Source organism: Onychomys torridus, chromosome 11 (genome assembly GCF_903995425.1).
Source record: "Onychomys torridus chromosome 11, mOncTor1.1, whole genome shotgun sequence".
NCBI lineage: Eukaryota > Metazoa > Chordata > Mammalia > Rodentia > Cricetidae > Onychomys > Onychomys torridus.
Genome location: NC_050453.1, coordinates 64753921 through 64778939, shown reverse-complemented (window position 1 = coordinate 64778939; position 25019 = coordinate 64753921). Strand labels below are relative to the sequence as shown.

General features: G+C 43.3%; 2 protein-coding genes and 1 pseudogene across 2 annotated transcripts in view; 1 reads left to right on the top strand and 2 right to left on the bottom strand.

The window, feature by feature from the left end:
• Mcm6 (minichromosome maintenance complex component 6) overlaps positions 1-3293 on the bottom strand; it is a 30390-nt gene extending 27097 nt beyond the window's left edge. The window contains exon 1 of the mRNA XM_036202937.1: positions 3051-3293. Coding sequence (XP_036058830.1) covers positions 3051-3157 — 107 coding nt within the window. The 5' untranslated portion in view covers positions 3158-3293. The remainder of the gene's footprint in view (positions 1-3050) is intronic.
• Positions 3294-10454: 7161 nt separating this feature from the next.
• On the top strand, positions 10455-11356 carry LOC118592719 (annotated as a pseudogene).
• Positions 11357-19338: 7982 nt separating this feature from the next.
• Positions 19339-25019, bottom strand: part of Dars1 (aspartyl-tRNA synthetase 1) — a 57993-nt gene continuing 52312 nt past the window's right edge. Inside the window, exons 12-16 of the mRNA XM_036202693.1 lie at positions 24733-24775; positions 23838-23918; positions 22407-22518; positions 22186-22257; positions 19339-19979 (exon numbers count right to left, since the gene is read on the bottom strand). Of these exons, the coding sequence (XP_036058586.1) occupies positions 19888-19979; positions 22186-22257; positions 22407-22518; positions 23838-23918; positions 24733-24775 (400 nt within the window). The 3' untranslated portion in view covers positions 19339-19887. The remainder of the gene's footprint in view (positions 19980-22185; positions 22258-22406; positions 22519-23837; positions 23919-24732; positions 24776-25019) is intronic.

The window sequence follows — 25019 nt, the reverse complement described above, 5'->3', positions numbered from 1 at the left end:
GTTTTTAAAAATTATTATGTATAATTAAGATCAGACAGTTAAGAAACAGAGTTAAAAAAATCGAAGTATTAAATTTCTATTAATCATAATTTAAGAAGCAGAATAAAGAGGCCAGGAACTGAGTTCAGTGCTAGAGTGCTTTGCCTGGCACGCATGAAGCCTTAGATCTAATCTCCAATATCACAAAAAAAAATTTAAAGCAAGCAAAACAAACACCCCGAATAGAAATGAGGTATCACTGTTAAAGATGCCAAGAAAATGTAAACACATGAAGTGAAGGTGATCTCCCAACCAAAGGCAAAGTAGACTATCATACAGATTTATTTTCTGCTATTTTCACATTCTATGCAGATCAGGTTTTGGGCAAAATTAAATTTTTCTTCTAACTATATCAGGCTCAAATTCTTCTAAAATATTTATTTTAGACATAATCCAAGTATAAATATAAAGCATTACATGTGATACCTAATGGCACAGAAAAGGCCAGGTTAGCATTCTTAGGAGACAAGACACAAACAATAAAGAATATTTCTATTGATGAGAAGTGCCAGAAAAATAAGCCAACTATGCATAAAGGAACATCTATAATAAAGATTCAAATATGTAAGAGGTGGCATTGGAATTCTTCGCTGAAAGCCATTAAAAGTTAAATTTATGAAAAACAAGTGGCAGGGCTTGGTGGTGCAGGCCTGTAATACTAATTACTGGAGAGGCTAAAGGTGGAAAATTGGAAGTTCAAGGACCATCTGAGCAACTTAGAGGGAATTTTTTTCAAAATAAAGAAGTCAAAAAAGGCCTAGGGAGCTGTGTGCAATGGTGTACTCCTTTAATCCCAGCACACAGAATTATTTCTGTCAATTCCAGACAGCCATGGCAACACAGTAAGACCCTGTCAAGTAAATAAATAAAAGGGGTGGATGCTGGAGATAGAGTTCAGTGGCAGAATGCTTGTCTAGCATGCATAAGGCCCTGGGTTCCTTAAGAGAACAAGCAGGCAACCAAAAACGAAGCAGATGGTTTAACCACCGATGGTAGCTGATGGTGGTTTTGGAGAATGAAACTAATAGAAAATTTAAAAGTAGCCGGGTGGTGGTGGTGCACACCTGTAGACCCAGCCCTCGGGAGGCAGAGACAGGGGGATTTCTGAGTTTGATGCCAGCCTGGTCTATAGAGTGAGTTCTAGGATATCCGGGGCTACAGACAGAGAGCCTGACTGGGAAAACACAACAAAATTAAAAAGAAAAAAAGTAGACCTCATTCTGTGAACAAAAACAAAGCTGCTTCTGTGAAAGGAAGCTGGTTTTTAAAAACAAAGTCTCGTTTATGCTTAGCTTCGACACTTAGCTATCAAGTAAAGGTAAAGGCACTTTTTTGTTTTTGTTTTCGAGACATGGAAGGTTTCTCTGTGTAGCCCTGGCTGTCCTGGAACTTGTTCTGTAGACCAGGCTGGCCTTACACTCTGAGATCCACCTGTCTCTGCTGATTAGAGGTGTGCCATCACCCAGGGAGGGCACTTTTATTATCTGCAGAACCTTTCCAATACCTTTGTGAGATGTATGATGGCCAGAGGGCTGCGAAGGCCAGAGCTGACAGGAGAAAGCCCCTGGAAAACAGGCTTACTGCCCTCACAGGGGAAGAAGCAGCTACTGCCTATTGCCTCAAAGGTTTATAGCAATGGTTCTTAACCTTACTAATGCTGCCACTGTTTAATACAGTTCCTTATGTTGTGGTGATCCCCAACCATAAAATTTATTTCATTGCTACTACATAACTGCAATTTCGCTACTGGTATGAATGGTAATCTGATTATTCCCAAGGTGTTGAGAACCTCTGGTTTATACTTTTCAAGAGTCCTGAGTTGGGTTGTGAAGTATGAGCAGTTGTACTGACTGCACCAGGAGCATTACCAAAAGTAGGAAAATGAATTTAAATCAGTTTTAAGTATAGTAGAATTTCATAAGATAGCAGTATTATTCAAGTAGCCAAAAGGAAGATGAATGGGTAAGCAATATGTGGTAGGTATATACATGCCATGTAATTTTACTCTGCCTTACAAAGAAACTTCTGACTGCAATAAGCTGTCTAGCAAAATTAGCCCCGCACACAAGGCATCTATAATCATCCAATTCAGGGATGTAAGTGTGGCAGCTGTCGGGAGGCTAGCAAAGGAGCGCATGAAACACAGGTAGAGTCTGTGTGGAAAGATGAGTTTCCAACAAGGACGACAGGGATACAACAGGTTGAAAGGCATTTCAAGATGCTACTTTTCCCACACACCTCCAAAAGGTCAAACCAGTAGGTTTTTGTTACATACTGGCATAACCCTAAAATAAAAATAAATACAAGAATTGTGTAAGCCAAGTCAATGTGTTCGCACCACATACTGGAGGCAGAAGAGTCAGGAACGCACTAGTATGTAGCTGCTGATCGACGTAAGCCAAGGGGTGGAAGCTATGAGTCCGGGACCCTAGAGGATGGCAGGGAAGGGGAAATGGAGGGAGGCAGATGTCCAGAACAGTTCTTTCATCAAACAGGGCAGAACTCACTCCGTTGTGCCGTGACCGAGCCACAGGCTCCAGCTAGAGCTTTCTCCAACACGGGGCGTCCCAGGCTCGCAGACTGCACACTCTACAAGCTCCCAGTACCCGGCTGTGTGCCCAACCCTACCCTAGAGGTCACAGGTCCCCCCCAAACCCTGGCCTCGCTGGGCTGTGACGTGAGCACTGAAGTAAGATAGCAGGGCTGGGTTCTAGTCCCAGCGTCGCATCCGCCGGGCACGGCGACGCCCGTCTGTCACCCCAGCACTCGCGAAGTGGGGGCAGGCAGGGCGCTCCATCGAAATCACCTCTGGCTACGCGGCGAGTTCGAGGAGACCTTGCCCAGGAAAGCAAGAGAAAGAAGCAAAGCACGACGCAGGGGGCACGAGGGTGGGGGAAAGGGCTCGACGCGGCTTTGGATTCCCGTCCGGACAGGCTCCATCCCTCCCCGGCCCCGAGCACCCGGGGCCCCAGGCTCCGCCAGGCCCTCTAGCACCCCCGGAGGCCACTCACTCTTCCAGGAAGTCTAGGAACAGCTTCTGGCATTTCTCGGCCACCTCGTCGCGCACCTCCGGGTGCTGGCTTCCGGCGCCGGGCTCGGCGGCCGCCGCGAGGTCCATGGCAGCGCTGAGAGTCGGAACCACTGCGGGAGGACCACCGCGGAAGAGAGGCCGCGGCAGAGGAGGGACCACCCGGACGCAGGCTTCACGCGGCGCTGCTTCCGCGCGGCCGCTTCGCGCGCGCCTCCGCCAAGCCCCGCCCCCTCGCCCCAGCCAATCATGGAGCAGGAGCTGGGGTACTTCGCGCCAAACCTGCCCAATCAATGGCGGTTCCGTCCAGAGCCCCGCCCACCACACGCGAATTTCGCGCCACAGGCAGACTCGGTGGAGCTTTTTGCGCATGCGCCGTGTCGTCTCGCCCACCCTCAGGTTGTTTTGGTTTCTGCAGCTGGAAAGTTGTTTGCAGCTACGTCGTGGTGGATTTTTTAGCCTCCCCAACCCCTTTCGTTTCTTTCCTTCCTTCCTTCCTTTCTCTTTCTCTCTCTCTACTCTCCCTCCTTTTTTTCTCCAGAGCTTATGTAGACTTTTTTTGTTTGTTTGTTTTGTTTTGTTTTTTGAGACAGGGTTTCTCTGTATAGTTTTGCGCCTTAACTGGAAATCGCTTTGGAGACCAGGCTGGCCATTGAATAAAGAAAAACAATTCGGGGCTGGAGAGATGGCTCAGAGGTTAAGAGCACTGGCTGCGCTTCCAGAGGTCCTGAGTTCAATTCCCAGCAACCACATGGTGGCTCACAACCATCTGTAATGAGATCTGGCGCCCTCTTCTGGCCTGCAGGGACACATGCAGGCAGAATACTGTATACATAATCAATAAATCTTAAAAAAAAAAAAAAAGAGAGAAAAAGAAAAAAAGAAAGCAAGCAGCTGAGCAGTAAGCAGCAACCTTCCATGGCCTCTGCATCAGCTCCTGTCCCCTGGGATCCTGCCCTGTTTGAGTTCCTATCCTGACTTCCTTCAGTCATGAACAGCAATGCTGAGGTGTAAGCTTAATAAACTCTTTCCTCCCCAACTTGCTATTAAGGTATATACTACAGAGATCTGCAATTGAGGCTATTATCTAACCAAAGGATGTTAAAGACTTGAAGCCTTGTATGCCTCAGTCCTTCACAATTCCAAATGTAGCCTTCACTGTGTGAGTATTGGGAATTTCTAGTGAAACAAAACCGATAGAATGATATCTATGATTTATTAAGATTAGTGTACAGGCTGTGGTCCAGCTGGTTCAGCAGTGCCTGTCTCCCAACAAAGAGGCCAAGAATCCAGTAGTGGTTCAGTCTACAACTGAACTACTGATGTCTAGGCTGGTCTTCATCGTGTGTTCTAAGATCACTGAAGTAATGCCTCAGCAGCAGGACAGATAAACTTGCCAGTGAAAGTGAGGACAAGCAGGTCAAAATCAAAAGGCTTCCTTCTTCTGGGTCATTTTAGGTAGGCTGCCATTAGAAGGTGTGGTCCAGACACACACACACACACACACACACACACACACACACAAAGTGTGTGTGGTCCATTTAGGGTGGGCCATATTTCTTTTTTCAGGGTTTTTTTGTGTAACTCTGGCTGTCCTGGAATTCGCTCTGTAGACCAGGGTGGCCTCTAACTTAGACACTGGCCTGCCCCTGACTCCTAAGTGCTGGAATTAAAGGCTTGTGACTGTCTTTGGGTAGGTCTTCTGATTACAAATGATTCAGATTTAAGGTAGGTCTCCTCACCTCACAGATCCAATCAAGAAAATCCTTCATAGGTGTGCCCAGCTGCTTGGGTTTTAGTTGATTTAGTCGATTCTAGTAGACAAGTTGACAATCAAGATTAGCCATCAGTGTGTGTGTGTGTGTGTGTGTGTGTGTGTGTGTGTATTTTCTTTCTTTCTTTTTTTAAGATTTAATATGTATACAGTGCTCTGCCTGCATGTATGCTTGCAGGCCAGAAGAGGCACCAGATCTCATTACAGATGGTTGTGAGCCACCACATGGTTGCTGGGAATTGAACTCAGGACCTCCTGAAGAGCAGCCAGTCCTCTTAACCTCTGAGCCATCTCTCCAGCCCCCTATCTTTCTTTTTTCTTTCTTCTTCTTCTTCTGATAAAGTTCCAGGCCAGCTAGGACTACAAAATGAAATTTGTCCCCTCCAAAAGGAAAAGAAAATGTTATACTGAGTCTGATAATCTAACCCCAGAAAATTAAACTTGAATGGTCTCATTTGTGGATGTTAAAGATACAAATTGTTTTTCTTTCCTTTCTTTCTTTTTTTTTTTTTTTTTTGAGACAGGTTTTCACTGTGTTGTGTAGCTCTGGCTGTCTTGGAACTCATTTTGTAGACCAGGCTGGCCTCAAACTCACAGAGATCCACCTGCCTCTGCCTCCCAAGCGCTGGGATTAAAGACGTGTACTGTAGTTAGAATTTCCTGCCTGGCCCAGTCAGGACAAATCTCTCTTACCCACCAGTCCCACAGTCACTCAGACCCAACCAAGTAAGCACACAGAAACTTACATTGTTTAGAAACTGTATGGCCGTGGCAGGCTTCTTGTTAACTACTTCTTCTATCTTAAATTAACCCATTTCTGTTAGTCTATACTTTGCCACATGGCTTGTGGCTTACCAGTGTCTTTACATGTTGCTTTTCATGGCGGCGGCTGGCGGTGTCTCTCTCCAGCCTTCTACTTCCCAGAATTCTCTTCTCTCTTGTCCCACCTATACTTCCTGCCTGGCCACTGGCCAATCAGAACTTTATTTACACAGAGTGATATCCACAGCAGTGTACCACCACCGCCTGGCACCTAGTTCTTAATCCTTCCTTATATGTGAGTAGATAATCAGAAGAAACAGCAGAAACAGAAAATAAAAAGGAACCATGGAGGTTGTTGGAAGAGCCCTAGAAAGGAGGCTAATAAGTCACAGGTGCTATTAGAGGGAAGGCAGTTAAAATGGAGAGGGGCTTCATTTTGGGAGGGGGAGGGAAGGCAAGGCAGAGGAAGATGGAGGCAGAAGGGATAAAGAGTACTAAGGATGACTGTAAAATTATAGCCTGTATACACATGAAAATGATTTTTATGAAGTTGTTCCACTGGAGGTGATGAAGCTCTCTCCAAGAGCTATAGACTAATAAAACTCCAGTCTTAGCATGAAAATCTCTTCCAGCTGTTGGTCAGAGGAGTCTAAAGACTCCCAAACAATGTAGTTATTGTCCTTGCTTGCCTCCCAGACCTTGAAGATAAACCCTACTCTGCACTCACCACACACTGTGGATCTAGGACTTGGAGAAAGGGGGCAGTCCCTATGGCCCAGACGGACTTGCTCAACTACCACCCAGACCCCCATCCTGGCTGGGCCTTGGGTTGGCCCACCCTAATAGCTGTCCCATCTTTGACCTGCTAGAATGTGCAAAGGTCCTGCAGAATGATAACCAAAGAGTCTCCATGACTCGGGGCAACAACAGGATATCCGAGAGGAGTTTCCATGAGGGCCCAGTGACCATGGTGTGCCAGAAACCAGAGGCCTTGAACTAGATCAGCTACTCATTGCAATGAACATTTTGCAGGTGGGGCTGGTTGAACAAAAGGGTGTACTGTGTGACACCATGGCTCCCGATACCACTAGGATGAAGGAAGAGGTATTGGAAAGATGGAGGAGTGAGGTGGGGTTTTTTTGGTTTTTCAAGACAGGGTTTCCCTGTGTAGCTTTGCGCCTTTCCTGGAACTCACTTGGTAGACCAGGCTGGCCTCGAACTCACAGAGATCCGCCTGCCTCTGCCTCCTGAGTGCTGGGATTATTGTTTTGTTTTTTTCAAGACAGGGTTTCTCTGTGTAGTTTTGGTGCTTGTCCTGGATCTTGCTCTGTAGACCAGCTGACCTTAAACTCATATCCACCTGACTCTGCCTCCTGAATGCTGGGATTAAAGGCATGTGACATCACCGCCCAGCATTTTGTTTTGTTTTTAATTAATTTTGGGGAGCATACTGCAGGGGTGAGAGGCAGATATGGAGGGACTGGGAGGTGAGTGGGATTAGGGTTCATGATGTGAAATTTCCAAAGAATCAATAAAGAATTATTTTTAAAGTAAAAAAAAAAATAAATCATTGTGTGTATGTATGAATGTTTCAAAGAACAAATAAATTTTTTTCAAAAAAAAAAAAAAAAAAAGAAATTAAGCTAGAACTGACCTGGAACCCTCTTCCCTGAGGATCCTCACTGTATGCAAGCTGCCAAGGGAGAAACGCAATTAATAATCTAAAGTTTATGATCCGTGACAATGACCAGCATTGTGAGATATTCCCAAGAATGTTACAATAGCACATCTATCTTTCAGGTAACCAACAGACATCTAATTGGATCACTCAGTAGGGAGAGAATTCATGCCTGGTACTGGCACCCGAGGCATCTATTTGTGACTGGTGATGTCGTAGATTAGAGGAGAATCTACTGCTCTCATGCTCTCATTTTTCTAAACCAGTGTAAATTCCCAACTGCAGCCCAGCAGTGGCGGCACACGCCTGTAATCCCAGCACTCGGGAGGCAGAGCCAGGCAGATCTCTGCGAGTTTCAGGCCAGCCTGGGCTACAGATCAAGATCCAGCACAGGCTCCCAAAACTACAAAGAAACCCTGTCTTGAAAAAAAACAAAACAAAACAAGTCCCAACTGAATTCTAAGTACCTATCCTTATATCTGTGGATGAGTGTAGCCCTCAGGTCTCATCAAAGAAGCTTCTTTTGTGGTAGACAGAGACAGTATCCCAACTAGACAAAAGGCAGAGAACAACTGACCATGAGATGTCCATGCCCGGTTGGTACATCTACAAAACAACCACTCCATTGTTGTAAGGCTCAGGGACCATCATGGAGGAGGAAGAAGGATTGTTAGAAGCCAGAGGACCAGTACGTCTGCTATGAGAGTCTTCCATATGTGACAGGGAGCTGTACTCACGAAATTTTAAATTAACATGGTCACTTAAACAAGACCTGCACATCTATACACACACACACACACACACACACACACACACACACACACACACACAGATGGTGGTTTTAAAGAAGTCATGAACTGGGTAGCAGACACTAGAGGAACAGGAGGAGAGGATGGAGTGGAAATGATGTAAATACAATATTCACGCCTGGAATCCTTTAAAACATATAAAAAAAAAAACTAGTTAAAAAATAAAACTTCATTGCCTGTAGTTAAGAGCCTCCATGGGTTAACTGTTTCTGTTACAGAGTAAGCTCAATCATTACATAGTTTTCTGAGATAAAACCCATCTTTCCTTGGCTTAAGATGGAAAAAGAAAACCTCTGAAGACCAGGTGTGGTGGAGAACACCTTTAATCCCAACACTGGGGAGACAGAGGCAGAAGGATTTCTCTGAGGTTGAGGTCGGCCTGGTCTGCAGGACAGCCAGGGCTATGATAGAGGCCTTGTCTCAAAAACACCAACCAATCCCCCAACCAAACACCCACCCCCAAGAGGAGAACCTCACATTCCACGCTCTCAGACATAAAAGAGGTTTGTACCTTCGCGTGCAGATGCGGCAGGCCATGAAAGCACAACAGGCCGATCATCATGTTACAGCCCCAAGAGATTCAGCCATGGAATGGCAGGCTGGTGTTTCTCATCAGATCAGGAAAAGATGCACTTATGAGCAGTATGGATGGGGCCAAGTACGATTTTTTTTCCTGGTCTGAATGCAAGTTACTCTGAAGTAATTAAGTAAAATACAAAACAAAACTCCCATGATCCTGTGCTGATTTCGGAAGTTCCAAAGAGCACTGAATGATGGCAGCTTTTTATGTTTGGGTGTACTCACATGTAGAGGACATTGGAATTGGCTGATATTGCTCAGGTGCTGTCCACCTTGTGTTTTGAGATCTCTCCCTGGCCCTGAACTCACCAAATGGGCTAGCCTGGCTGGTGGCACTGCACCCGGGTTCTTCATGTGAGTTCTGGGGATTGAACTCAGAAACCTTGGCTTGCACGGCGAACACATGCTGAGCCATCTCCTCAGCTCCCAAGACCTTAATTTTTGACTCAACGGTGTGCCATTCACATTCTTGTTTCTTTGATTTTATCATCTGAGAGGGAGGGCACAGGTGTGCCAGTGTGTGTGGAGAACAGAGAACAGCTTTGTGGAGTCAATTCTTACCTTCCACCCTTACGTGGTTCCTGAGGACTGAACTTTGGTCATCAGGCTTTTGTTATTCATGGAGCCCTCTCCCAACCCCATGAACAGCTTTCTGCACTATCATTATCATTATTATTATTATTATTATTATTATTATTATTATTTTGAGCTGAGGATCTAACCCAGGGTCTTGCGCTTGCTAGGCAAGCGTTCTACCGCTGAGCTAAATCCCCAACCCTTGCACTATCATTATTAAAAAAACAAATTAAGCCGGGCAGTGGTGGCGCACGCCTTTAATCCCAGCACTCGGGAGGCAGACCCAGGAGGATCTCTATGAGTTCGAGGCCAGCATGAGCTACCAAGTGAGTTCCAGGAAAGGCGCAAAGCTACACAGGGAAACCCTGTCTCAAAAAACCAAACCAAACCAAAACAACAACAACAAAAACAAATTAAATAATGAAATTTTTGTAAAAGTAAGATTACATAATTTCTCCCCTCTTTCCTTCCCTTCCTTTTAAATTCCTGGCCTTCTTGTTGCTACATACATACAAGCAGACATAAAATATACAACTCCTGAGTCCATTTAGTATTGCTTATGTTGGTGATTTCCAGACTGACCATTTAGTATTGGATAAACAATTGGTGTCTCGTCCCTGGTAAAGACTCTCTCTCCCTCTCTCAGCATTCCTTAATTGCCCGGTAGTTCTTCGTGTAGCAGGTGCGGCCCCAAGAGATTTCCCCTTCTATGTTAGCATGTGTCCTGGTGTCCTTGTTCAAGCCTTGTTTAGGCAGCCATGTTGGGGTATCATGGGTGAAGTGTTCCTGACATTTCTAGGAGACACAATCCCGTAGCCAGTTTCCTGGTCCTCTAGCTTTTTATAGTTTTTTTCCAATCCCCTCTTTGGCAAAGTTCCCTGAGCCTTAGGTGCCGGAGTTATGTTATATAGGTGGACCCACTGGAGCTGGGCACCTCACCAACCGTTGTTCTCCGTACTTTGACCAGTTGTGGTTTTCTGTAATGGTCTCCATTGGTTGCAAAGAGAAGTTTCCTTGATGAGAGGTGAGCGTGGGTATAAGGATTAAGTATTTAGAATAAGTTAGTAGCTATGCTCTAAGATCTATGCCTCAGGGAAGCGGTGCCCGCGGGTGGCGGGTGGGCTGGGGCTTCTCGGTACAGTGCCAGCGCCAGTCCCGCACGCACGCCCCCCCCGCGGGGTTGGGGCTCTCCCTCAAGGACTTGCCAGGATGGAGCTGTTGTGTTGCGAGGGCACCCGGCACGCGTCCCGGGCCGGGCCCGACCCCTGGCTGCTGGGGGACCAGCGTGTCCTGCAAAGCTTGCTCCGCCTGGAGGACCGCTACGTGCCGCAAGCCTACTACTTCCAGAGTAGCAGATCAAGCGGCACATGCGGGAGATGCTGGCGTACTGGATGCTGGAGGTGTGTGAGGAGCAGCGCTGAGAGGAGGATGTCTTTTCTCTGGCCATGAACTACCTGGATCGCTACCTGTCCTGCGTGCCCACCGGAAAGGCGCAACTGCGGCTCCTCGGCATGGTCTGCCTGTTGCTGGCCTCCAAGCTTCGCTAAACAACGCCCCTGACTATTGAGAAGCTTTGCATCTATACGGACCAAGCTGTGGCTCCCTGGCAGTTGGGGAAATGACTGGTGCTGGTCCTGGGGAAGCTCAAGTGGGACCTAGCTGCTGTGATCGCACATGATTTCCTGGCTGATTCTGCAGCACCGCCTTTCTCTGCCCGGTGACCGATTGGCCTTGGTCAAAAAAGCATGCCCAGACCTTTTTGGCCCTCTGTGCTACAGATGAAACCTTTGCAGTGTATCCTCCATCCATGATTGCCACAGGCAGCATTGGGGCTGCAGTGTAAGGCCTAGGTGCCTGTTCTATGCGTGGAGATGAGCTCACAGAGTTGCTGGCAGGAATCACAGGCACCAAAGTGGAGCGGACTGCCTGCGGGCCTGTCAGGAGCAGTTCCAAGCTGAGCTCAGGGAGAGAGCCCCATGGAAGCTACCCAGACAGCCCCCAGCCCGCTGCCCAAAGGCAGCGGGGGGTGGGTGGTGGGTGGGTGGGGCCCTAGCAGCCAGGGGCCCAGTCAGACCAGCACACTCACAGATGTCACAGCCATCCACCTGTAGCTTGGGACAGGCCCCCTCAGGTGGCCATCGAGCAGAGGATGGGTCACTGCCACCCCCTCCTTCTTGGAACAACCCATGCCATATCTGAAGCCCGAGGGGGGCCCTTCCCCTCACAAAGCCCAAGGGGCCAGGCCCTGCTTATCCCCACAGTGTGCACTAAAGTGCTGGTTGGCCATGAGGGCTCTTCGTGGCCAGTCAGCTCCTCCTCCTTCCCACTTGACTGGCTTGGCTGTTCGGGGCCATGCTGGTCAGAGAAATTCAAACAGGTAAAATCCACACACCAGCATTCCTTTTTGAGTCCCTCCTCTCTCCGGGGTTCTAATCTTCTCAATTGCCAAAATGCCCGGTACCTTCTAAAGGCGCTGCCCCCGCTAGGGTCAGTGCGTTTGGCTTTGGGTCCTTTGGGCATCCTGATAGACACGCACGAAGAGCCAAATCGATGGCTGCCGTATAATCCATGCTCCCAGCTGCTCTTAGAGGGGACAGCCTAGGCCTTGGTCAGAGGGGCAAGAACCTACAAATTCTACCTTTGCTTCCTGCTTAGCTTCTGTGATTGAAGGGACTTGAGGGGTTCTGGTGGTCATTTTTATTTATTGCTTTGAATACAACTGTAAGAGGGTACAGTGAGGCCTGTGCCCACAAGCGGTGGTAACCCTGGCGGTTGTGGTCCAGGAGCTGCTACAGCTTGGGATGGATGCTCTGGAGGTGACAGAGCCTATTTGGAGAGGTCAAGCCCTGTTGACACAGGTCTTTCCTTAGGCCACAAGGTTTGGGCTGGTGGCCCATTTCTACCATGCTGCCTTAATAAAGATTCCAGAATAATAATAATAATAATAATAATAATAATAATAATAATAAAAAAGATCTATGCCTCACTAGTCCCAGGTACTTCTCTAGATTTCCAGTACCAGGCATGATTTCCCTGCTGCTGAACAGTTGTTTGTTACTGATAAACTGTAATTCAAAGGCGTCAGAGCAGGGTAGGAATATTGGCTGCTCATATGGCACTTGATGATTCCATGAAAGCTAGTATGTAGTGGTATTTGCTCCACTCATGACCTTGGGCTATCCAGCCCAAAAGATGCCATGCTTCTTGCCTGGGTACCTGACCTCTTAAAAGGAAAGAGGGGTCATGTGGGTCCTTTTTTTAAAATCCTGGCGTGATCAGACATTGGATGGCCTGGAAATTGAACCTGGGCTCTCTGGAACATCAGTCATTGCTCTTAGTTGCTGAGCCATCTCTTTCTCATCTTACACCTCCAGTCAGAACTTCAGAGAAGCTTTGCCCATTGCTCTGAGACTGGCCGCAAATGTTACAGCCAATCCTGGTGAGACGTCACCGTTGTTTAGTGTTTTCACAGGATCCCAGAGATAGTTGCCCCCTAGACAGCAGGAAGCAATTCTAAAACAACAAAAAATGACACCCCCTCTCCCAACAGGTTCTGTCTTCTCAGGGTTATAGATAATTGTCATCTGTTAGGGATTGGTTATAATTTGTATTAAGGTTGGGAATGAAACAATAATTTAGACTCAGAAACTCTTTTGGGAAAGAAGAAAGGGGGGCAGATAGGATAGGCTATTAAGGTAGATTATTGTATCTACTTGTAAACTAATTTAGCAAACTATCAGCCTTAGATAATTTGCACTGGTATGGATTCTTATATATTGATACAAATATAAAACATAAAACTATATTTGCCATATTGTACATATGTTCCTACTCCTGTTTGAAATATTTTGTATATTGAGACTATGTAAAATCATATTTGTCATACTGTATGTTCTATCTCTATTTAGGATATTTTGTATATTGATACATATTAAGGATATTGTTATCATATTGCACTATACATTTCTACCTCTGATTAAAATATTTTTGCATGCTGTCACAAATTTGAGGTCATTGTCTTTATATTTTACATCTGTTTACAGATTATTCTTATATGTGAAACCTTAGTCTTTAAGTTATTTAGTTTGATAAGAATTACGGGATTGGGGATTTAGCTCAGCAGTAGAGTGCTTGCCTAGCAAGCACAAGGCCCTGGGTTTGGTCCTCAGCTCCAGAAAAAAAAAATTACAGGATAATAGTCATCCATGCATATCATACTTTATGGTCATGTTAGTTAGGTTTTCTAGATACACGAAAATAGATGTCAGATGGATAGGTAATCTTCAAACACTTCATAGACCTAGAGAATATGGCATTTAAGTGTTTTGATAACTTAGAATTCTGTTGACATGAGACACAATTGCTCCTGGCAGCACTAATCTACTCCCAAGAGGATGCTGGGCATCGAAGATACTCCATAGAGTTTGTCTTCTTCTTGGCAATAAATGGCCTGTTGGGCAAAGACCTGCCCTTGTCTCGGCTGCTGACAGTAAGTACAATGTCCTTTCCAGACAAGCAGGACACAAGGAAAAGTGACTGCTGAACCTTGCCAAGACAGGGTAAGACATTCTTTCAAAATTCCTGCTTCTAAAATTGGCCCGTCAGATATTCTAGGCCTATAGCCATAAATGGATACCCCAACATTACAGGAAAACATTGGATGACTGTCCAGGTAGCCAGCAGTCTCTGTCATTTCTTGGATCTCTTGGAAGCTGCTTTCTTGCACTTCTCCTGTTTATTCAGGCAATATTATTTTTTTCCTTTTCAGGTCTTTGATGGGATTAAAAAAAAAATAGTTATAGTAACAATCCTCTCATATCTTAGCTAAAAACATATTAGGTACTAGATTCAGATTTTTTTTTTCCCCCCGAGACAGGGTTTTTGTGTAGCTTTAGAGCCTGTCCTGGAACTCGATTTGTAGACCAGGCTGGCCTCGAACTCACCGAGATCCACTTGCCTCTGCCTCCCAATGCTGGGATTAAAGGCATGCGCCACCATCGCCCAGCCAGATTCTTCAAGATAGGGCAGCTTTTAGAGTAAACTTTGTCATTTGCCATTTACCTATGTTCTGGACACTTAGTATGTTTCTTACTCGATGTTGTTCTTGTTGGTCTTAATTCCATTTTTGTTTATGTCATTACCCTTTATTTCTCCTGGACAATATTTGATAATTGTTCTTATTGTATATAGTTTATATTAGGTTTAGAACCTTCTTATTTAGATGAAAATGGGAAGTGTAGTGGCATTTGCTCCGCCCATGACCTTGGGCTATCAAGCCCAAAAGAGGCAGTGCTTCTTGCCTGTGTACTGACTTCTTGCCTAGGTACCTAACCTCTAAAAAGGAGTTGTTCCAGTCCATAGAGCATGAGACTCTTAATCTCTGGGTCCTGGGTTCATGTCCCAGATTGGGCACCACTTGTTAAGATCAATCCATGGGAGCCTGTTTAATGGGTAATTGGGATTTATTAAGATATAAATTGGGGAAACACATTCATGAATACCAAGTAAACAGTATTTGGCTGTCCTGTGTCTGATCACACCAAGAGCAGCATGACCCCTCCCTCCTTCCTTTAAGAGGTCAGGAACTCAGGCAAGCACTGCCTCTTTCGGCTGGATAGCCCAAGGTCATGGGCAGAGCAAATACCACTACACTAGTCCTAAGGAAGGTGGCTTTCAGGTCAGATCCAGCTTGGATCCTCCAAATTCTGTGAATTAACTGTCTTCAGCAATAAGGTCTTACCCTCAACCTCTGGGAAGCAACAAAGGGAAAGAGTTTTTGGTCAGAGTGCAAGCCTATATTGTTTTGGGAGTCTCTTGCACTCTAACCAAAAACTCCAAAAGGCGGTTTCTCATGCCTGGTATTTGGCTTTGTTATACAGTTTTGGCTCTTGGGGGACCTTTGTCAGACCCAGTGGCATGACATCATTTAAACTACATATATATATATATACACATACATGCACTTATACAGATTTTATGTCATTTTAGGTAAATAATAGTGTGATCCTATTGGCTTTCCCAAATATCCTTATTCCTCACTCATTTTTACTATCTTCAAGATGCTGATTCTCATCTATGTTTTTATATAACCTGTAGTACCCAAGAAACTGGAAAGTAAAAAGGTATCATGGGGAGGGGAGTGGTAGAGAGATTAATAGCAGGGTATATGTGATATCATTACTTTAAAAAATTGTTTTACTTCATTGTATAATTTTGGCTTTGTCAAAAATCAGGTGTTCATAGGTGTGTGGATTTACGTCAGGGTCTTTGATTTGATTCCATTGATCCACCTATCTGTTTTTATGCCAATACCATGTTGTTCTTATTACTATAACGCTATAGTAGAGTTTGAGGTCAAGGATGGTGATAGTTACTTTTATTGTAAAGGATTGTTTGAGCTATCCTGGGTTGTTTGCTTTTCCATATGAAACTGAGTATTGTTTTTTCGAGGTCTGTGAAGAATTGTGTTGGAATTTTGATGGTGACTGCTTTTGGTAAGATTGCCAATTTTACTATGTTAATCCTACTGATGCATGAACATGGGAGATCTTTCTATTTTCTGGTATCTTCTCCAATTTCTTTCTTCAAAGAATTAAAGTTCTTTATTATATTCATTATTTATCATTATAAAGTTCATTATTACACTGAAGCTGACAGAAGAGAAAGTGGGAAGTAGCCTTGAATGCATTGGCACAGAAGATCATTTCCTGAAATATAATACCAGTAGCACAGACACTGATATCATCAATAAATGGGACCCTCTGAAACTGAGAAACTTCTGTAAGGCAAAGGACACCATCAATAAAACAAAACAGCAGCCTACAGAATGGGAAAAGATCTTTATCAATTTCACATCTGACAGAGGGCTGATCATTAAAATACATAAAGAACTCAAGAAACTAGATATCAAAATACCAAATAATCCAATTAAAAAATGGGCTACAGCCGGGCGGTGGTGGCGCACACCTGTAATCCCAGCACTCGGGAGGCAGAGGCATGCGGATCTCTGGGAGTTTGAGTCAGCCTGGTCTACAAAGCGAGTTCCAGGACAGTCTCCAAAGCTAGAGAAACCCTGTCTCGAGAAGGAAAAAAAAAGGGGGGGGGCTACAGATTTAAACAGAGAATTCTCAGCAGAAGAATCTCAAATGGGTAAGATATACTTGAAGAATTTGCTCAACATCCTTAGTCATGAATGGCTAAGATCAAAAACACTAATGACAGCTTATGCTGGAGGGGATGTGGAATAAGGGGAACACTCCTCCACTGGTGGTGGGAGTGCAAACTTGTACAGGAAATTGGTCCTGCTGCAACTGGATGTGCCATGCTTTGTTGACTGCCATGGGAGGCCTGCCCCTTCCTGAATGGAGATGGAGGAGTGGATGGGGGGGGGGGCGTGTGCATGTGTAGAGGTAGATGGGGGACAGGGAATGGGAAGAGGGGAGGGGAAATGTGGTTGGTATGTAAAATAAATGAAAAAGTATATAAATTATTTTATTATAAAATAAAAAATTATTTTAAGAAAAAAAATTTATACAACATATCCAACTCCTCCCAGAATCTTTTCTCCTAGAAAACTGCATGTCCTTTCTTTCTCTTTAGAAAACAAAACAGATTAAAAAAGAAAAAAACAGGGCTAGAGAGATGGCTCAGAGGTTAAGAGCACCAGCTGCTCTTCCAGAGGTCCTGAGTTCAATTCCCAGCAACCACATGGTGGCTCACAACCATCTGTAATGAGATCTGGTGCCCTCTTCTGGCCTGCAGTCATACATGCTGTATACACAATAAATAAATAAAATCTAAAAAAAAAAAAGAAAAAACATAACAGACACATAAGCCCCATAAAAACACAAAATTGGTAACCATAATATACAAGCAAAAGACCAGTAAGACAAAAACGCCCAAATAAAGCAATGCTATAAAAATACCACTGAGCTTGTTTCATGTTGGTCATCACTGCTGGGCATGGGGCCTGCTCTTTTGTGTGGCTAATATGCCCAAAAAAACCTACTGGAGAAAATTTTTCCTTTCCAAATTGATGTCAGTTGGAGATAGCTTCCTGGTTAGGGATGGGAGCTTGTGTCTATTTCCCCCTCTAAGCACTGAGACTGCTGGCTTGAACCTGTGCAGACCCTATGCATACTGTCTGCATTTTTATGTGCATCAGCCCTGCTGTGTCTAGAAGTGTTTCCTTGGTATCATCCACTCCTCTGGCTCTCAGTCCTTCCTCCTCCTCTTCCAATTTGCTTCCTGAACCCTGAAGAGGTGTTTGGTGAAGACATCCCATTTACTATTTAGTGGTCCAAAAATCTCTCCCCCTCTGCACCTTGTCCAGGTGTGGGTGTCTGTGTTATTTCCCATCCACTTCAGGAAGCTTCTCTGAGATAAGCCTATTTCCCTCTTTGAGACAGGTTCTTGCTGGTGATTGCAGCCCTGGCTGGAATCAAACTTTAGATGCTCTTGCCTCCACCTTCTTAGTGTTAAGACTAATTACATAAAGATGTGTATCACCAGACCTGGCTCAGCAGAGGAAACACATTTTAATACTCTGATTTTGAGACAATCTGTTTTGGTTCAGTATGGCCTGAAACTCCCTTTGTAGCTGATGATAGTCCTGAACTTCTGATCTTCCTGCTTCTATCCCTAAATGTTTGGTTACAGGCATACCCAATGCTTGGTTTATACAGTGCTGGGGATTCAACGGGGCTTCATACAAGCACTCTACTGTGTTGTAGATCAATGCCTTCAATTTGTCTCTTAATTGAAGTGTTAACTCCTTTTTTTTTTTTTTTTTGGTTTTTCAAGACAGGGTTTCTCTGTGTAGTTTTGGTGCCTGTCCTGGATCTCACCCTATAGACCAGGCTGGCCTCAAACTCACAGAGATCCTTCTCGCGCTGCCTCCTGAGTACTGGGATTAAAGGTGTGCACCACTGCTGCCTGGCCTGAAGTGTTAACTCTTTGGGAACATCTAGATCCACAGACTAGCAATAAGAAGGTTGAACAAATTCTCAATTGAATTCCTCAATTCGAGAGATGAGCTATGTGACTCCTTCCACTTCCATGTCCTGAACCCCTACTGTTTACTTAATGCTGACTACAAAATTTAAATTGCTTGCAAAGGCATCTGGTGCCTTCTTCACGTACAGTAGCGTCTTGGTACTCTGACCAAGCCTTGAGAAAGTCCTATCATCACTCTTTGAATAAAGCAGGAATGTTCTTTTACGCTTCAATTATGATGTCATCTACATCCATAGCTATTTACATGCACATACACACACAGATTCCCTCTTCTTCCTCTATAGGATCTCTCAGCAGAGATCCCCAAGAGGTGGAGATGAAGGGATAAAGGGCATGCTGGCTTGGAGGGCTTCAAGCTTTGGTTCACCTACAGTCAAGCTTGAGAAAGCACATATAGGAGTTTAGCTAAAAGTCAGCTCTTGATCTGTAGACCCCAAGGTATTGTTTTTGCTTTGCGGTAAAGTAGGACTCAGCCTAAAATGTAGCACAGGGTTTCAACAAGTTTTATGAGCCCTAGTTGTCTCTAGAACCAGCTTTACAGGCAGGAGAGGAAATGTAACGGAGCATGTGTTGTGTCTAGGCTAAGGTACACTGCTACCCTCCCTTTCCAGGTGGGAAGTGTTTGGCATCATCAAGCTTCTACAGGATGAATGTCTGGACTCAGGGATGGCACTACAGTAGAGCACAGCATCAACTCCTGCTTTGGCAGACAGGACACTGGAGCCGTGCCCAGTGTGTAGTGACCATGACAGACCAGTTCATTCTGGTGCATTCTCTCTCAATGCAACCAATATACACTAAGATATTTACATGTCTGTATGTTTGTTACTCTCCCACATCTTTCTTTTCTTTGGAGACAGAGAGACTCTCAAGTAGTAGAGGATGATCTTGAACTACTGGCCCTCGCATCCCCACATCCCTAACGCTGGGATTCCAGGAACACGCTGCCCTGCACCCTTGGCTCTGTATCACTTTTCATGTCTAATATTCACATAAGGCCAGTTTACTTTTTATTTTCCCAATGTATATATGCTAACAACCAGTTATAAAATCAGATTTCTATGAAGTCACACAAAACTAACATTGGCTTTAAGTTTTTATTGAATTTCAAACCTCAGAATTTAACAATGTTTAGGTGTTATTGTTTCTAGCCAGTGTTCTCACTTGCTTCACATGATTTCTGCAGTAACTTTTAAGAACTCATATTCTAATTTTCCATGACATACCGATTTTATATTATGTTAAAATGTTGGGTTATTTCTTCAATTCTTTTTTCATAGTGCCAAGAGTTAAAAATTCAAATACCGAAATTTAGGATATTAGTACTGTGGCCACCATAATATAGAAAAGAAAAAAAATTATACAATCTTAAACTGCTTAAATTCTCCTCAACATTTCCTATAGTGATAGATCATGAATTTTAAACATAGAAACTTCTCATTAAAATGTTCAAGCATTTTCTATTGAAACATATCTAAAGTTTAAAATGTTTTTTTCTTAAATTAATTCATATTGAACTACTTAAAAAATAATCGTGGCACTTTAGTATAAGACAGTTATTCTCCTGCATATCTTAAGTACCTCAGGTTACTTAAGCAGATTATTGGAGAGAATAAAAAGTATGGCTTTAAGGTGTGAGTCGTTTGGGGTCACGAGGAAACATCGATGTCTGCCGTACATTATGTAATCCTAAAAACAGCATCGTCACCCTTTCCAACCCTGTGAACAAAAAAATGACAGTTAATCTCTTTTTTCAAAACCTCAATTATCAGTTCTAATAGCTTTTTGGTGGAACATACATTTTACTTTATAAAATATCTATAAAAAAACCAGTAACGCTATACTTTAAAATATTCTATTTAGATATACTATTAAATATTCCCTTTTCCCCACTCTAAAATACCAGCAAAGTAGAAATCACACAGAATTGCCTTTCTGCAACTGGCTTATTTATTCATCATCTCCACAGTTCATCTATGGTGTAGCACATATCAAAATATCTTTCTTTCTTTCCTTCCTTCTTTCTTATTTTTGTTTTTTGTTTCACTTGTAACAGCCTTGGCTGTTCTGGAACTCACTCTGTAGACCAGGCTGCCCTTGAACTCACAGAGATCTGTCTGCCTCTGCCTCCCCAGTGCTGGGATTAAAGGTGTTGTTTGCTGACATGCCCTGCAAAATTTCTTTCTTTTTTAACACTGTCTGGCTATATAGGTTGAACATCTTATTCCAAAAATCTAAATGTTCTAAAATCTGAAATTTTGGGAGCATCAAGCAGTACTCAAGGATCTCAATGGTAAAGTCTATGAAATTATTCCAAAACCCAAGAAAATACAAATCTGAAATACTTCTGGTCCTGATCATGTCAGACAGGGGATCCTTAACCAGTACCACATTCTGCTGGCTCATTTATCCATGATAGATACCTGGCTGCAGCCATGTCTCAGCTACTATGAAGATTATGTATGCACAAATATTTCTTTGATATGTTATTTCCAATTCTTTTGGGCACACACACAAAATTAGAATTAATCATATGGTAATTCTTTCTTTAGGGTATATACACAGAAGAGGACTGTTGGATCCTATGGTAAATGAATCTCTATCTTTGAGGAATTATAATCCTGTTTTCTGCAGTGGGCACACTGATCCTCCACATTCTTTCTAGTGACAATTATTATATGTTAAGGTGGCAGCCGTCCTAGCTTGAAGTTGTAACTCACCAATGACCGGTGCTGCTAAGCATTTGCTTACATGCTCACCAACCATCTGCATTCTGTTTTGAAGAAATTTCTGTTCTGGTCCTTTGCCCATTTTGAACTTGAATTTTATTCACCTCTTATCAAATATATGACCTGTAAATATTTGTCCCATCACTTGGGCTGCCTTTTCATTTTTTTTTAAACTTTAGAAAATTATTTATATAATTACATGTCTGTGTGTATGCACATGTCTTCAGGTGCCTGCAAACCCCGATGTGGATGCTGGGAACTCAACTCTAGTTGTCTGAAGAGTAGCAGGCACTCTCAACCTTAGCCATCTCTCTAGCCCCTTTCACTTTCCTTTCCTAGTTGCCCCCTGCTCCCAAAGTTGATGCTGGGGGTCCAACCCAGGGACTGTGCAGATAAGGCAAGCACTGAGTTATATACTATAATTGCCTTTCCCCGTTATAAGTGTTGGGAGTCAAACCCAGCCTTATATATGCTAGGCAATTAAGTATTTTCTGATACACAGAGTTTAAAAAATTCCCTAAGTTAAATGTGACTATTAATCACCTTGCTGTGTGTACACCAGAGGTACTCTATCTAAGAAACCATGGCCAAATCCAGTGTCCTGATGTTTATGCTCGGTTTTCTTCTATGAGTTTTATAGTGTTAGGTTTTTCATTTAGGTGTCTGATCCATTTTGGGTTATTGTTTTTATCTGGAGTTAGATAAGGGTTTAACTTTATGCTTTGACATGAAAATATTAGTTTGTTCTAATCACTGGGAAAAAATTACTGCTCTATGACTTTTACAAATTATTTATTTACATGTGTGTGTGTGTGAGCACGCGTGAGTTTACGTGCCCTACTATGTGTGCAGGAGCCCGATGCGGCCAGAAGAAGGCATCTGGTCCCCTGAAATGGTTGTGAGCTGCTATATGGTGCTGGGAACTGAACCCAGGTCCTCTGCAAGAGCAGCAAGTTCTCTTACCCACAGAGTCATCTTTCTAGCCCTCTTCTATACCCTTTACATTTGCTTTTCACTTGAGTTTACAGAATTACTATTATTATTTTTTAAAGATTTATTTATTTACAGATGGTTGTGAGCCACTGTGTGGTTTCTCAGAATTGAACTCAGGACCTCTAGAAGAGCAGTCAGTGCTCTTAACCTCTGAGCCATCTCTGCAGCCCGACAGAATTATTTATAAGCAACAGCAGTATTACCAATGCCTCCACCAGCATGAGGAGGGGCTCCAAATCGGAAGGAATCAATGTAAGCTTTGATTTTTTCCAAATCTATAAAAAGAAAACATAATTTATCATTTTATTATTAAAAAAATTACTACTGTTAAGATTTGGGGAAAAGACTTATGAGACAACTTTAGGATGTTTACAATCTGTTATTTTCAAAATATACACTGCTCTAAATATTTTACATTACTTACCAATTCCATGGTGCAAAGCTCTCTCTGTTAGCAGTTGAGGATCATGTATTCTTTGTGCTCCAGACAATATTTCTTCTCCTCTCATGAACATATCGTAAGAGTTGGAGTGTTTCTGCACAAGAAGTACTGTTATCACACTTTTCCCAGATAAAACAGGCGGGTGAAAAAATCTACGTTATGCTGTCGTTCCCTGGTTAGCGACTACCCTTCCACACCAATCCCTTCTACAGCAGAACTGCCGAGGGCAGGCTGATTCTCTGCTCAGCTCTCCATTCTCTTTCTACCACACCTCCTAATAACCAGAACACCACATCTAAAGCAACAGTGCTGCTTCTGATTTTACTTTATTGCCTAAAAAGTTTTAAAATATGACATGAATTTTGGTCAGCTGTGAATGCCAATTGCCAATAAGTAAGTGGTCTATTTAGGAAAACTTTGAAAGAAAGGTAACTAAAACTGAGCTAAGCTATGCCTTACTTGGGGCCTATCAGGCATTTGATACTATCAGTTTTAACTGTCACATACACAATGGCTCTGATTTCCAGATCACTTCAGCATTGCCTGAACTTGTTATAAATGCTAACCTCTGAACCTGCCCCACATCAGAGATTTGGAACTCCAATGCTAGGGCTCAGCATCTGTGTTTCAAAAGCCCTCCAGCCTGGTGCTGGTGGTGTACACCTGGGAAGCCGAGGCAGGCAGACAACTGAGTTCCAGGCTGGCTTAGTCTACATTGCAAGTTCCAGGTCAATCAGAGATACATAGTAAGACCTTGTATTAGAAAAAAAAAGGAAAAAACAAAACAAAACAAAAACAAACCACTAGCTACTCAGAAGGTTCATGCATATTAAGGGGTTGAATCACTGCAAAACAAAAACCCATAAGACATGTGGATTACTAACCCTCTCCCACTGTGCGTGCGTGCGTGCGTGCGTGCGCGTGTGTGACACACACACACACACACACACACACACACACACACACACACAGGGTTTCTGTGTGAAACAGTCCTGGCTGTCCTAGATCTTGCTCTGTATACCAGGCTGGCCTCGAACTCAGAGATCCACCTGCCTCTGCCTCCCAAGTGCTAGGATTTAAAGATGTGCACCACCACTTCCTGGCTTACTAACTCCTAAAATATAAAGCAAGCCTTGATTTTCTTCAAATCTATTAAAACACAATTTACCACCTTTGTGTAAAAATTAGAAAGGTGAATTCCTAGTTCAAAGCCAACACTGAGATTCTCACTAAACTCTTGAGTATCAAGTACTATATTTAGCATTTATGGCCCCAATAAATCTTTAGGAAAAATGACCTAGAAACAGGATTTTAATTTAGGTTCTGAGGACTAATTTGCTACAGCATTCAAATGTGTTTTTTAGAAAGTTCTTTCTTCCCCACAAATAGGTGATTTGAAATTAAGTTACTCACAGGATTTCTTGGGTCAGGCATGGTATAGAAAGGTCTTACAGCCAACGGATATTTATCAAGAACATAAAAGTCTGTATCATACTATTAAAAGAAAGAAACTATGTTAAGTCTACATTAATATTTTGTGGAAATTTTAAAATATCAATTATTGTATCTACATAAACCCCCTGAATTATTTCCCCAATAATACAGCTTTTTGTTTAGAAATCTGAGTAAAACTGGGTAATGTTTTTCAAATGGAAACCACTGAAATAAATACTGTTAAAGTGTTTGATATTTTCTTACTACCTCACAAGCTTACTTAAAGAGAAACTACATTTCACCTCCCATTTGCCCCCATTCCCCTTTGTTAAAATTGCAGATGTGGACAATGGCAGCCAGTGGCAGACTGCTGAGACAGCACGCTCCAGGTCTAGCTAACACTGCAGACTTCAGAAAAACCGCACCAGCAGGGGGAGCTCAAGGACTTTATAAGCTTCATTAAATTAGTGTCCTTTAAAAAAACACAACAGGCTAAGCATCTATCTCCTTTGGCTTTAGTTTTAGAAAATAAGAGCAAGAGTCACAGGTAAGACCTTTTATAGTTTAGAGGCCTCTCCTCACTAATCTGACAATCTCAAGTGTCCTTTCGAGGCCCTTCAATAGGACTGCACAAATGTCACACACTGAATTAATCAAACCGTTGGTCAGATCTGCCCAACAGTTTTCTTTCCTTTTTCTAAGAACAAAAGTACAGCTCTCTTGACTAACCCTGGAGTGCCACTGTAAGAAGATGACCATTTCATCTGCTACTGCTGTCTCTCCTAAGTACATTTCAGACTGAAGGAAAAGTCAACACACACACACACACACACACACACACACACACACACACACACACACACACGACTCCTACCTTTTCTTTCACCAAATGACCCAACAGCTTTTCATTTGGTGTACTGAAAAAAACAAAACAAAACACGAAACTAGTGTTTGAAGGTGAAACAGAAACTTTCTTATTTTAGTTTTTCAAGACAAAGTCTCTCTGTGTAGCCCTGGCTGTCCTGAACTCATTATGTAGACCAAGCTGGCCTTGAGATCTGCTTACCTCTGCCTCCCAAGCGTTGGGATTAAAGAAGTGTGCCACCACCAGGCTTAAATAGAAACTTTTTGAAATTTTAGTATCTGTATTTAGTTGTGTGT